We start from the raw sequence: 12,769 nt of genomic DNA on the forward strand, positions 1-12,769 counted from the left end.
TGGCCCACAACATCGCGACATTGAAACGCCTAGCCGAGTTCGTGAAATTCATTCAGTTGAAAGTTCGTTTTTAAAAAACAATGGGTTCCAAGTTTTTGAAGCAAGGCAAAGTTGGTATGCACTTATTTCATGTTAAATTAAAGAAATCAAGTTTCTTTTTATTATTATTATTCAATTTGAACGGACTGCTTACACTCATTTTATAGCCATCGTCGTCAACGGCCGATACGCCGGAAAGAAGGTTGTCATTGTTAAGTCACAGGAAGATGGAACCAAGAGTCACCCATTCGGGCACGCTCTTGTTGCTGGTGTTGAGCGCTACCCATTGAAGGTCACCAAGGGAATGGGATCCAAGAAGGTTGCTAAGCGATCAAAGATAAAGCCATTCATCAAGGTCATCAACTACAACCACCTTATGCCCACCAGATACACCCTCGACCTTGAGTCGCTCAAGAACGTTGTTTCCAACGATACATTCAAGGAACCTTCTCAGAGAGAGGATGCCAAGAAGGCCATCAAAAAGGCTTTTGAGGAGAGATATCAGGTGTGTGAAATATTGTTTGCGCTTTGAATCTGAAGCACTAACCGTATAGACTGGACGAAACAAGTGGTTCTTCACTAAGCTTCGCTTTTAAGCGTTTGTTCAAAATCTACAAAAATTGGGAAGGTTGTCTTGTGATATATGATTTGTATCTATGAAGCAATAAAGCTTTTAACTTAATTACATTCACTGATGAGTTTTCCGTGAAATTTACAGTTTGTCTTGAAGAGAGGGACAAAGCGATTACAAACTTTCAGTTGATGGTCATTCTGATTTATATTAAACAGTAAAGATTATATACAAGCGCCGTAACCTCGTAAGCCAAATTTTCAACTTTTCGGAGTGTCCTTGAAAGCAACACCAATGATATGCTTTTCGCGTTCCTTTGCATATGGCATCGATCCTTTCTTGCTGCGCTTACGCATGTTTTCTTCTTTGTTTTTGATGCTAGCAAGTTGTGTTTTCTTGATGCCTTCTGCCGTCTTGATGTAGCCAGGAACATGTCGATGTCGGCTAATTCTCCGAATCTCGGGCATGTCTTTATAACGTTCTTTCAACGCATTGTCGTACTCAAGCTTAGCCCGTTCACGAGCCGATTTAACGCTTGAGCGAGACGACGCGTCTGCTCTCCAAACTCTAATATTGCCCTCGTCTGAGCCTGAAAGAATATACTTTGAGTCCATCGTGAACCTCACGCAAAACAGCCGCTGCATTCGTTTAGTGTGATAGATATCTCGCGAATGGCCTTCTTTCACTTTGTATAACCGAATAGTCTTATCATATGACCCCGTCACAAGTTCTTGTCCGGTCGGAGAGAAGTCAACATCCATGACGGCTGACACGTGGTCCTTGTAAACATTCAACGCTCTTGTAAGTTTTCGCATGTCATATAAATAGACATTTTGGTCTTCATTGGCAGCAGCAAAGTTGAACGCCTCTATAGGATTCCAGCTGATTGCATTAGTTCGCATTAACGTGACAAGTTTCTGAACAGGCGCGCCGGATCTTATGTCATGGATAACAATCGACCGGTCACTTCCAGCAGACGCAATGATAGACTGCTCAGTCTGATTAAACTTCACTGCGTTAACGTTGTCCGCACCCCACGACAGATCTGCAGTTGGCTTCGACCGGTTCTCGTCCCAAAGCTCAACCGTGTTGGACGACGTCACAAACACCGGATTTGATCTATGATGATCAATAGCCGTGAACCCAGTCGCACCCAAAAATGTCTTGATGGGTGTAGTGACCGCACTGTTAGTGACATCCCACAGCTTGACATTATTATCTGATCCGCACGACAGCAGATTTCCATCCAGATTGACAGCAAGACCTTTCACGATTCCTTGATGTGCAATAAACGAAGCAGTCTCTTCACGTGTCGTTAAATCCCAGTACTTAATAACGCCGTCACCACTGCCGCTCGCAGCAGCATTCAGTCGCCGTATGTTCTTCGCCAAACAGTACACACCATCTCTGTGGCCATTCCCCAGCTGACCCACAAATGGCGCCGCGAACACTCGTTCTAGCTTAGTCGCATTTAGTGCCCGTGTATACTCTCTCGCCCGCTCAAATGGATGCAACTCTGGGTTCAAATTTCTGGGTAGCCGCGAAACTTCGCTGTTTCGCGATGGTAAGTAGACGTCCGAAGACCTGCTTAACGTTTTCACTTTCTACCAAATATCAGTTTCAAAAACATTAAACTCAGCAAAATAACTAGCCAACCATTTTGAAGATTAATTTAGAAAGTACTGTCGTGGTCACCAATTTGCTGAAAGATGAGATTTTAGAGAAATTTATTTTGTCTAGTCATTCGTTGAACTGGGAGTTATCCATCGGGTTAGGGTTACACTGATTTGCTGCTCAAAAAAAACAGAATACAATCTACTTACTATTATACTGCCAATTTTAACTATTGCTGTACGACTTACATTGTTATTTTAACAAAATTTACGCCTTGAGGGCAGACTCAACAACACCAGCAACAGCAAGCATACGCTCCTCTTCCAATCGTCCACCAACAATTTGGACACCAACGGGGCCGTTCTTGAAATCCTCAGGAACATAGTCTTCCCACGAAAGCTTCTCAACCTCTGCCCACTCACCTGTACCAGGTGCAGGAGCGGCAACATCGATGGCAGGGTCGGCCTTCGTGACAGGAATGGCGACACAAGTATAATCAAGCAAATTTAGTAATCCAGTGTAGCCGAGATATCGGAGCTTGAGCTGACCAGCGGGAACTGAAGCAGAAACACCAACAGGTCGGATCCAAGCATCGACTGGCTTGCCGCTGGGAGAAAGGGTATTGTTCATGTACTCCAAGAATGCAGTTTTGTACTCGAGCTTGTCTTTGTTAAACTTGAAGAGCTCGGGGATGGTTAATGCCTTGTGTCCCTTGACAAAAGGCATTATATCAGGAATACCTGGCTCGCCAGATGCGTCCAAGTCACCTTGAATATTTGCACCTCCATCAACAGTCCAAGCACGAACCTAAAGTAGCAGTTAACCAAGACACGCAATTGTAGTAGGAACGGCACATACCAGAATCTCGACACCTTCAGCTGGCTTATATGACTTGAATTCAAAAACTTCATGACCGGCCTTCTTCAGAGCTTCAGTAACCATCTTGACTGCTCGTAAAACAGGGGGGTGCGGAGTGACAACACCATCGTTAGCCTCAATAGCGAAAACCAATGGACGCTTAGGAACTTCGTATTCTCTGAACGGCAAAGCAATGCAGCGAGGATCATGTTTCCATGGCTCCTGAGCTACCAGGGCTTTGGAAAAAAGGGTAAGATCGTCGAGCGAAACAGCTAAAGGACCATCGACCGATACAACAGTCTCACTGTATTCCAACTAAAATTGTTATTAACGAAGTCTTTAGGCACCAATGACTTACGCTGTTGGCGACCTTGAGGTATGGGAACCGCTCGTGCGAGGGCCTGATACCGTAGACACCGCTGAAAGAAGATGGGATTCGGATTGAGCCACCTATTCGTGTTAGAGAGTTGTATGGTTCAGGTGTCATTTTGCATACCAATATCAGTGCCGATACCGATAGGGGCACCCTTCATTGAAAGAATAGCACCCTCACCTATATAAATTAGTAGGTTTTTTTTTACATTTTAGAGTTACTTACCGCCAGAGCTACCGCCGGGAGCCAAAGTACGGTTGTAGGCGTTGACGGTCTGTCCAAAAACACAGTTTCGGGTCTCGGCGGCCTAAATGATTAGAGATGTATAATTATGTCTTAATGAACGTACCATCAAACTAGTTGGGATATTTGTCTTTACAAAAAAAACGGCACCTGCCTTAAGAAGAAGATCGACAATAGTCTAAACAAGGTTAAAAAAGAGTAGCTTAACTGAAGTAGCAATGCCTACTGAATTCTCCTTATCAGGCTCACCAATCCAGGCAACGTAGCCCATGCATGCCTCGACGCCCTTGACACGGAATTGATCCTACATCTGTCAATATACAGACCAGAGAACTGTTTACTAACCCACCTTTAATGAGACGGGTAATCCATGGAGCGGACCGACAGTCTTGCCGCCAGACGACTTGTAGTATTCATCCAATTCAGCAGCCCGCTTGAGAGCCACTTGAGGGAAGAATTCAGTAAAAATGTTTAACTAATAAAAAGTCAGTGTTGTTCCGTTTGATATTCTGTTGCGTACCAACTGATGAGCCAGAACAGCACGCTTGATAAAAGCAGTGGTAACAGCGACCGAGGTCAACTTGCCAGCAGCCATTGCAGCAACGAGTTCAGTACCAGTCAATTCAGTAATTTCAATAACGTCCGCTGGCAACAGTTCTTTTGGGACATTCGATACGTCCAGACGGTCAGCCGGAGGAAGTTGATCTTCGGGGACCATGTATTCCTTTGGAATACTAGCAGCTAACTGAGCACGCTTCGCAGCGGCCTTTTCTTCCCAAAGAGCAACCATATTGTAGTAAGTCAATTAAGTAAATACGATTCAGCAAAATTGTCTGACAGGGATTTAAAGCCAAAAAAAAAACAAATTGGAGGTGAAGTTGGAACTTGACAATGGACGAGACCCAACACCAGAACGAGAGTACAATCAATATCCGAGTGGATGTGAATAGGGTTAATACCCTAAAGTGCTTTAACCGTCATAACGTTTATGTATCGCTCTGATCTCCCAAATGTTTCGTCTCTCAAAGAAGCCGCTTTGACTTTTTGGGTTTTTTCTTCGAGTCGAGAAAACGTTAAAAAAATTTTGGAGACTTTCATTCCAAAGTTTGAACTGATTTTTAGTTTGAATTTCTCTTGAACAACTTACTCAAAATACGAAAAGGAATAAGCCCATAATGCTGATCCTGACCGAAACTGCAGCAGGCTATGCCTTGTTGAAGACTAAAGATAAAAAGCTTTTTGACTCTGTGGATTCATTGACTCCAGAGGCAGTTTTATCTGCGTATGTGTCTTTTGTTCTATGGTGCTGTGAGGACTAGTATTGATTATATGATAGACTTAAGGTCAAGGCGTTTTCCAAGTTTGAATCAGCTGCAAGCGCTCTTGATGAGGTTAACGCTGTCATTGAAGGAAAGGTCTCTTCAAAGTTGTTGAATATGCTCAGTGACAACAATGAAAAGAAGACGAAATTGGTCGTGGCTGATACTAAACTTGGTATGGAGTCCTTGAAAGCTGTTGTGAATTAACTAATGACAATATAGGCAACGCTATCAACAGTCTGCCAGATCTTTCATTTAAAGTTGTTTCAGATGCTTCCACTCAAGACATTTTCCGTGCTGTTCGTGAAAATCTCCCTTCGCTTTTGCCTGGTTTACAAGAAAAAGACTTGTCTGTCATGTCACTAGGTCTTGCACATTCACTTGGCCGTCACAAACTCAAATTTTCTGCTGATAAGGTTGATATCATGATTGTCCAGGCCATCAGTTTGCTTGATGATCTCGACAAGGAACTCAACACATATGCCATGCGGGTCAAGGAATGGTATGGGTGGCATTTTCCCGAAATGGCCAAGATTATTCAAGACAATATTGCTTACGCCCGAGTCATTAAGCTTATGGGTTTCCGGTCCAAAGCCGCTGAGACTGATTTTTCGTCTATACTTCCCGAGGAGATTGAACAAGCCTTGAAGGGTGCTGCTGAAGTGTCTATGGGAACTGAGATTACGCAGTTTGATCTTGAGAACATTAAGGCTTTGGCCGACCAAGTCATCGAATTCTCAGAATACCGTGAGCAGTTGTCACACTATCTCAACTCCCGAATGGCTGCAATTGCGCCAAATCTTACTGCCCTTGTCGGTGAACTTGTTGGAGCCAGATTGATCGCACACGCCGGCAGCTTAATATCGCTTGCTAAAGCACCTGCCTCCACTGTCCAGATTCTCGGTGCCGAAAAGGCTCTTTTCCGTGCTTTGAAGACCAAGCACGACACTCCCAAATACGGTATTATCTATCACGCTTCTTTGATTGGACAAGCTACGGGTAAGAACAAGGGAAAGATCGCACGTATGCTTGCCGCCAAGGCCGCAGTCAGTATCCGCTACGATGCTCTGGCCGAAGACCGTGAAGACGTCGCCACGATTGGAATCGACGGCAGAATCCGGGTCGAGAGCCGGCTGAAGGGCTTAGAAGGCCGCGAACTCACACAGCTCAAGACACCAGTTAACACCCGACAGCAGCCCAAGTTCGAGTTTGCGACTCAGCGTGCTTATAACTTTGACGCCGACACCGTCAGCAATGGTGTTGCCAAGAAGAACGGCAAGCGAAAATTGGAGGAGGACGAAGAGTCTGAAGATGAGGACGAAGAGCCTACACCTGCACCGGCCAAGCTTATCGAGGAGATTATTTCTGGTGAGCCAGTTAAGGAGAAGAAAGAAGAAAAGAAGGAGAAGAAGGAGAAGAAGGAGAAGAAGGAAAAGAAGGAAAAGAAGGAAAAGAAGGAAAAGAAGCACAAAAAACATAAGCATAAGCATGATTCGGAAGAGTAAAATTGGGTAATATTGTACATTTTGTAGTTATAGTTCGATTCCTTTCTTTCGTTTTGCAGTTTTGTTTTATTTGCTATTTCATGTTTTGTGTTTTGCGACGGGCAATAAAGTTTTTTGATTTGAATTATAAAAGTACCAGTTATATTTACAGACTAGAAAACCTGAATAGAAGTGATCTCTTAGCATTAAGTTCCTTCCGTTTGTGTTGACTCCCTAAAAATGCACAAAAATTATCGTCGGTTATTTTTTTTAATCGTTTCTCGTATTAGCTTAAGGACCACCGTGATCAAACAGCATAGACACTGATTCGCCGTTGTGAATACGTCGGATTCTGTAAACAAGTTAGTCAATCGAAATAAAATCTCTGATTCAAACTCACGCTTCGGCAAAAATCTTGCTGACATCCAGAATTTCAAGCTTATCGCCTAGTGCCAGCTTGTGCTCAATCTGAGGAGCGGAGTTAGTAGTAATAACCTTGTCCAAAGCAGATGCTTGGATTCTGGCGATCGCGTCTCCAGAGAAAATTCCGTGTGTAATGATCGCAAATACTTTTGTTGCGCCTCGATCTTTTAACAGCTTGGCTGCTCTGGTGATTGTGTTTGACGTGTCAACCAAATCGTCAATTAAAAGCGCAACCCTGTTCGCGACGTCTCCCACAAGCATCATGGTAGCGTTACCTTTACCGTCTGAGAAACGCGGCCGACGCTCCTTGTGAATAAGGGCAAAGTCCATCTTCAAGGCGTCTGCAATTGCAGTCGCACGCTTAGCACCACCAGCGTCTGGTGACACAACCACTGCTTCCTGATAATTGGGAATCGAAGACGTGATGTAGTGTTGTAAAATAGGTCGGCCGTATAGATTATCCACTGGGATATCGAAGAAACCTTGAAATTGCGGGTCCTTTCTAAAATTAGTGTAACTCGATTAAGTATTAATGCAATTCATACGTGAAGATCCATGGTGATAATGTGATCAGCTCCAGCGCATGTGAGTAGATCAGCAACTAGAGTACCTAACATCAAAGTTAACAAATTGCCCAAGCCTTCTTTCATACCAAAGCTCACCAGATTGAGCGACCCATTCTTTATAGCCAGTGTTAATTTCTCCTGTACCTTCCGGCAGCCAGTTTTGATCCTTGACTTTTAATTTTCGGTCAAACTCCCGATCTAGGGAGAAGTACCCTCGAGATGAATTTGAGCCGTTTACAGGCAACAGCCCCTGTGTGCCGTGCTGTGCTCTTGGAGACGGAGGAACACTTTCAAACGTATAAGTAGCCTCCGACTTGGAGGAGATACTCGCGTTCTTCGCCAACGGTGCGCCGTGCTTGTTGTATGGTATATCGGGCTGCCGACTGTAAGGGAACAGTGGCATTACTGCAGTCACACATCGAGCAGATGCGGTCTTGCAAGCCGAGATTGTAATGAGCAGTTCCATAAAAGTATCATTTACATGTCCACAGCCTAAGGTAATGTCAAATTATGCTCATAAACCAATGATATCCCATTATATAAATTACCTGACTGAATGACGTACACGTCTTTCTCACGTACAGAGTCCTTGATCGACACAGAGGTCTCTCCATTACTACCAGTCACCGTTAACAAATAACACATAACAAAACAACAGATATACTCACCTAAATTTTGTAGTTTGCAAACCGCCTTGTTGAATACCCAAAATAGTGCAAATCCTCTCGACCAGTTCTGGGTGAGATGATCCACCAAAAATGACCAAATTTCGAACCATTTCAGTGCCTTTTTTCACACAATGAAAAAAAAAAAAAGAAATGCTCCCTTTCTTGATATCTTTAATAGAAAAAATGCAGCGTGGAGACTGTGGTCATAGTCCGAATATAAGAGTGGTCTGTTTGCACAATAAAATTTCACAGTCTCTTTTTCTTTGACTCAAGAAAGATTAGATTTCCCCGGGGCCTATTTGCTCAAGCACGTGTGTTGTCACGGTTGTGCGATACATACGTTATTAAGGGTATTGTGTACTAATTAAATAGTAAGGGTCTTGTGTGGACAAAAAAAACTTACACTTGGCAGTTTAAAATTCGAGAACAAGGCAATTCTTATTCTCAACCAATAGGTGATGGCACTACCAAATTGCATCTCGAGCATAACGCATCGGTCAATTGACTCTAAATCTGTCTTTTCTGCGTGTCAGTGGGCTGTCGGTCACATCGGCGCTCGACCGCAAGTTGGTGAGCATTTCCATTTTCCAGCTTCGCTTCAAATAGTCAGAGGAAAGAAGCGGTTAACACAATCCGAAAAGTCAAAGATCAAAGCTGCGCGGAAACCGTATGTCGAAACAAAGTCGTATCTCAAGACCGCACCATTGCCTACTGTCAACCCGATCTTTGGAACTTATTCGCCAATTGTGAAGCACATTCTGAAGACATTACGGACGGAAGATGAAAAGGCTCTCACGAAGGATCCGGCAGAAGAGTTGTTTCCCACAATTGGCAAAGACACTCTTGGGTTTGGAATTGAGCAGAAGGAGTTGCAACATATAACTAGGGGACTTGGTACTGCGTTAATAGTCAGAGCATCGCCAGCCATATATGGTGATTCTGCTACACCTCCACCTACAGTCAAGGCAGAGAGGCTTAAAACCGAAGCTGTCAAGCGGATTCTTGCGCTCAACCATGGCAGTGCTACGCAGGAGCGATCATTTTTGGTCCAGATGGCCATCAAGCATTTCGGGTCGCACGCGCTCGACACTGGATCCGCTGAATCCCAAGCCGCGATCCAGACCGTGCACATTTTGGCCATGGCCGAACATTTACGATACAATCCACACGATGCTTACACGAAGAGAGAAATCACGATGAAGGTCCAGCAACGCAACTCCATGCTGAAATACTTGCGCAACTTGAGCTTGACGAGATATAACGTCTGTCTGCAGAAGTTGGGATTGACAAACGAGTCGGTCACTTCGGAATTCCGATACAACAGCAAACTGCTCCTGTAAATAATTTAAAAATATGACTGGTTGTTACAAATAAGTTGCATTATTCTCTAAATCCTAATATACCAAACACCAAATCAGCTATGCATTAATAAGACTTTAACTTTTTTGCAAGATCCCTTTGCTTTTCCAATGCAGCTACCCAGTGATTCTGCTCTCCAGTCGCCAAGATCTGTTTCAACTCGTTCGAATCGGCCATCACACTCCAGAATTCACCGCCAACTCTTGCCAACGATTGAGACGAGTAGATGACTTGGAGATATAGCGATGCATCACTTGTCTTGTCAGGAATCAATGGTATTATCTCGTCCACCGTTGTTTTCAAATCTGAAGTTGCTTGGTATATAAACGAAGACAGTAACTGCTCACCAGCGTCGACAGTATACACTTTAGACTTGTCACTTTCATCTGTGACCACAGTCTTTGGAAAAATGGATCGGAACCCGACGATTGCAGCGAAGACATACTCCCTAAAAAACTCGACGTATCGCTTTAAATATTTTTCTGGAATAGATTTGAGCGGGCTAAGTGAAACTAATTGAGCCTTTAAATGCATTGAACGTGAGAGCAGATAAATGTGTTGAAGTTCAAGTGTGGCGTTAGGCGAGGACTGGAATGGCTGCAGCCGTCGTAGATATGAAATGACCTTGATGGCAGTCGGGAGCTGAACGTTTTCTCGAAGCAGCCGCAATAACACTGAAGTCATCTCTACTAATGCGTCATTGACTTCTGCTTGGATCATATCTATAATCTTGACATTCTTATAGCGAATACCTAATCTGCGAACGTGCCCGACAAGATCAAGAGCTTCAGCGTAGTAACCATTTCGTACACAGGTCAAAAGCAATGACGGTAATTCAAGAATGTCCAGTATCTTATCAATGTTTGACAGTAATGTCGCAGAAGCTTGCCGGTCATTGACGGGATTGAACTCAGCTACATTCGATTCGAGTTCAGGCAATACCTGAGTCAACGTAGGCACCGACGCAGACAAAGACTCAAATCCGTCTGTAAAAGATTGTAGCGTTGCTGAAGTTGAAATCAAGTGCGGTCTAGATGTAATTGCAAGATTTGTAAGTGACTTGTCGATAGACTGAAGTGATGTTGTAAGATGAGACGCTTCAGCTGGAATTGATGCGACCGAAAGACTTCTGATATGTTGCAAATAATTTGACAGCATCTCATGATTTGAGTTATAACTAGTCTTAACGTTTCCCATCACATCTTGAGGAAGATGGGGAGCAAGAATGTCCAACAAAGGATCCATTTCTACTGTTCAATTGCAGTTCAAAATGCTGGAGACGACGGCATGAATATGTACAATATTCAGGGGTCAATATAAAATGCACAGCTGCTTATGCATATATATCATAAGTACAGCGTTACAAACAGCTAATAACACTTACCCTACCGGAGATAATCGAACAGGTTTATCTATCTAAATTGTGCTCGAGGCCGACAAATTTCAAATCGACAAAACGTGCACTCGACTCGTCCGCTTAACTTCAATCTCCTCCTCAACTCCTCGCTCTTTCAATCTTAAAGCACCTCTTCTTTTACGTCGAAGCAAGATTATATCTCAGTTGCCTCAATAATTAAAGTACTGGATAGCTTATTACTTGTCAGTCATTGCTCAATTACCCGCTTTGCTAAACATCAGCTGATAATTCTCTTCTCAGGCATATTAATTAAAGTTTTTTAAATTTGCCTATTATCTTATCAACTTCAATATGGATGGCATGTTCTTTAATGGAAACAAGTAAGTTAATTTTTAATTGATGCTGCTACTTCAATTGCCCTTCTTTTTAAAGAATTGGAATTGACTAGGCAGGCGAGTGTGGCATTAAGCAACAAACGCTCGCCATTTTCTAAGCATATCTTTAAGAACTGCGACTAACATTTTTATAGCGGCTATATCGAAGGTATAGTCCGTGGATATCGCTCTGCTCTTCTTACAAACGCTGCATATACCAATTTGACTCAGTGCGATACTTTGGAAGGTACGAAGAGTCGCTCGAGAGTGATGAATACGTACTGACTTTTTGCTTGAAAGATTTGAAGCTTCAGCTCTCAGCTACTGACTACGGTAACTTCCTCGCCAATGTCCCTGGAACTCTGTCAACCTCAATCATCGCAGAGAAAGCAACCCAAAAACTGATAGACGAATTTCGCTACATTCGCCAGCAGGCTGTCGAGCCTCTCAGTAAATTCATGGACTACATTACGTACGCCTACATGATTGACAATGTTGCTTTATTAATCACCGGCACTTTACACGAACGTGACACCCACGAGCTTTTGGGACGATGCAACCCTATTGGATGGTTTGAGTCACTTCCCGCTCTTTGCGTTGCCACCAATGTCGAAGAGCTTTACAACACTGTCCTCATCGATACTCCTTTGGCGCCATACTTCAAGGACTGTCTCTCTGCTGCTGATCTCGATGATATGAACATTGAAATCATCCGTAACACTCTTTACAGAGCTTACCTCGAAGACTTTTATGCGTTCTGCAAGAACTTGCCTACACCTTCCAATGTCATCATGTCCGAGCTTCTTGAGTTCGAGGCCGACCGTCGTGTCATTAACATCAGTCTTAATTCATTTGGCACTGAAATTTCCCGAGAAGAGCGTCTACAACTATCACCGAAGTTTGGAAAGCTGTATCCTGCTGGAACTGAAGCTCTTGCAAGCGCTGACGATATCGAACAGGTAATTTCAGACTTTTAAAATTTAATGTAGCAGCCACTAATCATTAGGTTCGCATCACTGTCGAGTCAGTTGGTGACTACAAGGGTTTCTTCGATACTGCCAACAACAAGTCATTGGAAGATCATTTCTACCTTCGTGAGATGGAGCTATGCCGGAACGCATTTACCCAGCAGTTCACTTACAGTGCTATCTGGGCGTGGGTTAAGGCTAAGGAGCAGGAGATTCGAAACATTACCTGGATTGCTGAATGTGTAAGTTTACTATCTAAAATATGTCTAATATATCTAACAAGAACTAGATTGCCCAGAACCAGAAAGAGAGAATTCAAAACTACATTGCCGTTTTTTAAGTAGGAGAAAACGTGAAGGACAAAAAAATTTGTTGTATCTATTCGTTAACTTATGTGCTTTTACTTAATATAGACATCTTTTAGGGGTTACACAAACATCTAAACGTCATATTAGACCGTATATCTGACAGTAGACAGTGAAGAGTCCGCTCTAAAACGATTAAGTCGAGGAAATTTATAATGTAACTACTCAACTACATAGAACACTACACA

The 12,769-nt window shown here is 43.3% G+C and overlaps 8 protein-coding genes across 8 annotated transcripts; 4 read left to right on the forward strand and 4 right to left on the reverse strand.

Moving 5' to 3' along the window:
• Nucleotides 1-37: 37 nt before the first annotated feature.
• Nucleotides 38-844, forward strand: V1512DRAFT_262728 (60S ribosomal protein eL27). Its single transcript, XM_066916353.1, has 3 exons — nt 38-114; nt 207-544; nt 594-844. Exons 1-3 carry the CDS (start codon nt 81-83, stop codon nt 633-635), a joined length of 414 nt encoding a protein of 137 aa, XP_066771674.1. The 5' UTR covers nt 38-80; the 3' UTR covers nt 636-844.
• Nucleotides 804-2,321, reverse strand: V1512DRAFT_262730 (WD40-repeat-containing domain protein). Its single transcript, XM_066916354.1, has 2 exons — nt 2,267-2,321; nt 804-2,214 (listed from the first exon to the last, which is right to left on the reverse strand). Exons 1-2 carry the CDS (start codon nt 2,267-2,269, stop codon nt 871-873), a joined length of 1,347 nt encoding a protein of 448 aa, XP_066771675.1. The 5' UTR covers nt 2,270-2,321; the 3' UTR covers nt 804-870.
• Nucleotides 2,322-2,435: 114 nt separating this feature from the next.
• V1512DRAFT_225170 (amidase signature domain-containing protein) lies at nt 2,436-4,595 on the reverse strand. The gene is made up of 9 exons (XM_066913808.1): nt 4,219-4,595; nt 4,048-4,173; nt 3,925-4,002; nt 3,805-3,876; nt 3,681-3,762; nt 3,579-3,635; nt 3,441-3,532; nt 3,083-3,397; nt 2,436-3,031 (listed from the first exon to the last, which is right to left on the reverse strand). The coding sequence occupies exons 1-9, from the start codon at nt 4,486-4,488 to the stop codon at nt 2,492-2,494; spliced, it is 1,632 nt and encodes a 543-aa protein (XP_066771676.1). The 5' UTR covers nt 4,489-4,595; the 3' UTR covers nt 2,436-2,491.
• A 168-nt stretch (nt 4,596-4,763) lies between these two features.
• On the forward strand, nt 4,764-6,654 carry V1512DRAFT_262734 (uncharacterized protein). Its single transcript, XM_066916355.1, has 3 exons — nt 4,764-4,980; nt 5,035-5,192; nt 5,240-6,654. The coding sequence occupies exons 1-3, from the start codon at nt 4,874-4,876 to the stop codon at nt 6,520-6,522; spliced, it is 1,548 nt and encodes a 515-aa protein (XP_066771677.1). The 5' UTR covers nt 4,764-4,873; the 3' UTR covers nt 6,523-6,654.
• Nucleotides 6,530-8,414, reverse strand: V1512DRAFT_262735 (phosphoribosyltransferase-like protein). Its single transcript, XM_066916356.1, has 6 exons — nt 8,159-8,414; nt 8,039-8,106; nt 7,587-7,982; nt 7,470-7,534; nt 6,902-7,422; nt 6,530-6,853 (listed from the first exon to the last, which is right to left on the reverse strand). Exons 1-6 carry the CDS (start codon nt 8,266-8,268, stop codon nt 6,793-6,795), a joined length of 1,221 nt encoding a protein of 406 aa, XP_066771678.1. The 5' UTR covers nt 8,269-8,414; the 3' UTR covers nt 6,530-6,792.
• A 25-nt stretch (nt 8,415-8,439) lies between these two features.
• On the forward strand, nt 8,440-9,577 carry V1512DRAFT_262739 (mitochondrial 37S ribosomal protein uS15m). Its single transcript, XM_066916357.1, has one exon. It carries the CDS (start codon nt 8,617-8,619, stop codon nt 9,496-9,498), a length of 882 nt encoding a protein of 293 aa, XP_066771679.1. The 5' UTR covers nt 8,440-8,616; the 3' UTR covers nt 9,499-9,577.
• Nucleotides 9,517-10,854, reverse strand: V1512DRAFT_262740 (oligomeric Golgi complex subunit 8). The gene has a single exon (XM_066916358.1). The coding sequence runs from the start codon at nt 10,760-10,762 to the stop codon at nt 9,584-9,586; it is 1,179 nt and encodes a 392-aa protein (XP_066771680.1). The 5' UTR covers nt 10,763-10,854; the 3' UTR covers nt 9,517-9,583.
• A 63-nt stretch (nt 10,855-10,917) lies between these two features.
• Nucleotides 10,918-12,651, forward strand: V1512DRAFT_225183 (V0 complex, c/d subunit of ATPase). The gene is made up of 6 exons (XM_066913809.1): nt 10,918-11,116; nt 11,175-11,254; nt 11,404-11,495; nt 11,549-12,207; nt 12,255-12,458; nt 12,506-12,651. Exons 2-6 carry the CDS (start codon nt 11,226-11,228, stop codon nt 12,554-12,556), a joined length of 1,035 nt encoding a protein of 344 aa, XP_066771681.1. The 5' UTR covers nt 10,918-11,116; nt 11,175-11,225; the 3' UTR covers nt 12,557-12,651.
• Nucleotides 12,652-12,769: the final 118 nt, after the last annotated feature.

Source organism: Lipomyces arxii, assembly GCF_038497795.1.
Source record: "Lipomyces arxii strain Phaff 12-163 unplaced genomic scaffold V1512scaffold_7, whole genome shotgun sequence".
NCBI lineage: Eukaryota > Fungi > Ascomycota > Lipomycetes > Lipomycetales > Lipomycetaceae > Lipomyces > Lipomyces arxii.

Coding starts and splice junctions, on each gene's coding strand:
- V1512DRAFT_262728 (XM_066916353.1), top strand. CDS start 81: ATGGGTTCCAAGTTTTTGAAGCAAGGCAAAGTTG. Junction 115..206: donor TTTGAAGCAAGGCAAAGTTG/GTATGCACTTAT, acceptor CTCATTTTATAG/CCATCGTCGTCAACGGCCGA. Junction 545..593: donor CTTTTGAGGAGAGATATCAG/GTGTGTGAAATA, acceptor CTAACCGTATAG/ACTGGACGAAACAAGTGGTT.
- V1512DRAFT_225183 (XM_066913809.1), top strand. CDS start 11,226: ATGGATGGCATGTTCTTTAATGGAAACAA. Junction 11,496..11,548: donor TCAGTGCGATACTTTGGAAG/GTACGAAGAGTC, acceptor TTTGCTTGAAAG/ATTTGAAGCTTCAGCTCTCA. Junction 12,459..12,505: donor TTACCTGGATTGCTGAATGT/GTAAGTTTACTA, acceptor AACAAGAACTAG/ATTGCCCAGAACCAGAAAGA.
- V1512DRAFT_262734 (XM_066916355.1), top strand. CDS start 4,874: ATGCTGATCCTGACCGAAACTGCAGCAGGCTATGCCTTGTTGAAGACT. Junction 4,981..5,034: donor CCAGAGGCAGTTTTATCTGC/GTATGTGTCTTT, acceptor ATTATATGATAG/ACTTAAGGTCAAGGCGTTTT. Junction 5,193..5,239: donor CGTGGCTGATACTAAACTTG/GTATGGAGTCCT, acceptor ATGACAATATAG/GCAACGCTATCAACAGTCTG.
- V1512DRAFT_262740 (XM_066916358.1), bottom strand. CDS start 10,762: ATGGATCCTTTGTTGGACATTCTTGCTCCCCATCTTCCTCAAGATGTG.
- V1512DRAFT_262739 (XM_066916357.1), top strand. CDS start 8,617: ATGGCACTACCAAATTGCATCTCGAGCATAACGCATCGGTCAATTGAC.
- V1512DRAFT_262735 (XM_066916356.1), bottom strand. CDS start 8,268: ATGGTTCGAAATTTGGTCATTTTTGGTGGATCATCTCACCCAGAACTG. Junction 8,107..8,158: donor TTGCAAACTACAAAATTTAG/GTGAGTATATCT, acceptor GGTGACTGGTAG/TAATGGAGAGACCTCTGTGT. Junction 6,854..6,901: donor AGCAAGATTTTTGCCGAAGC/GTGAGTTTGAAT, acceptor ACTTGTTTACAG/AATCCGACGTATTCACAACG.
- V1512DRAFT_225170 (XM_066913808.1), bottom strand. CDS start 4,488: ATGGTTGCTCTTTGGGAAGAAAAGGCCGCTGCGAAGCGTGCTCAGTTA. Junction 3,763..3,804: donor ATATCCCAACTAGTTTGATG/GTACGTTCATTA, acceptor CTAATCATTTAG/GCCGCCGAGACCCGAAACTG. Junction 3,636..3,680: donor TCCCGGCGGTAGCTCTGGCG/GTAAGTAACTCT, acceptor TAATTTATATAG/GTGAGGGTGCTATTCTTTCA.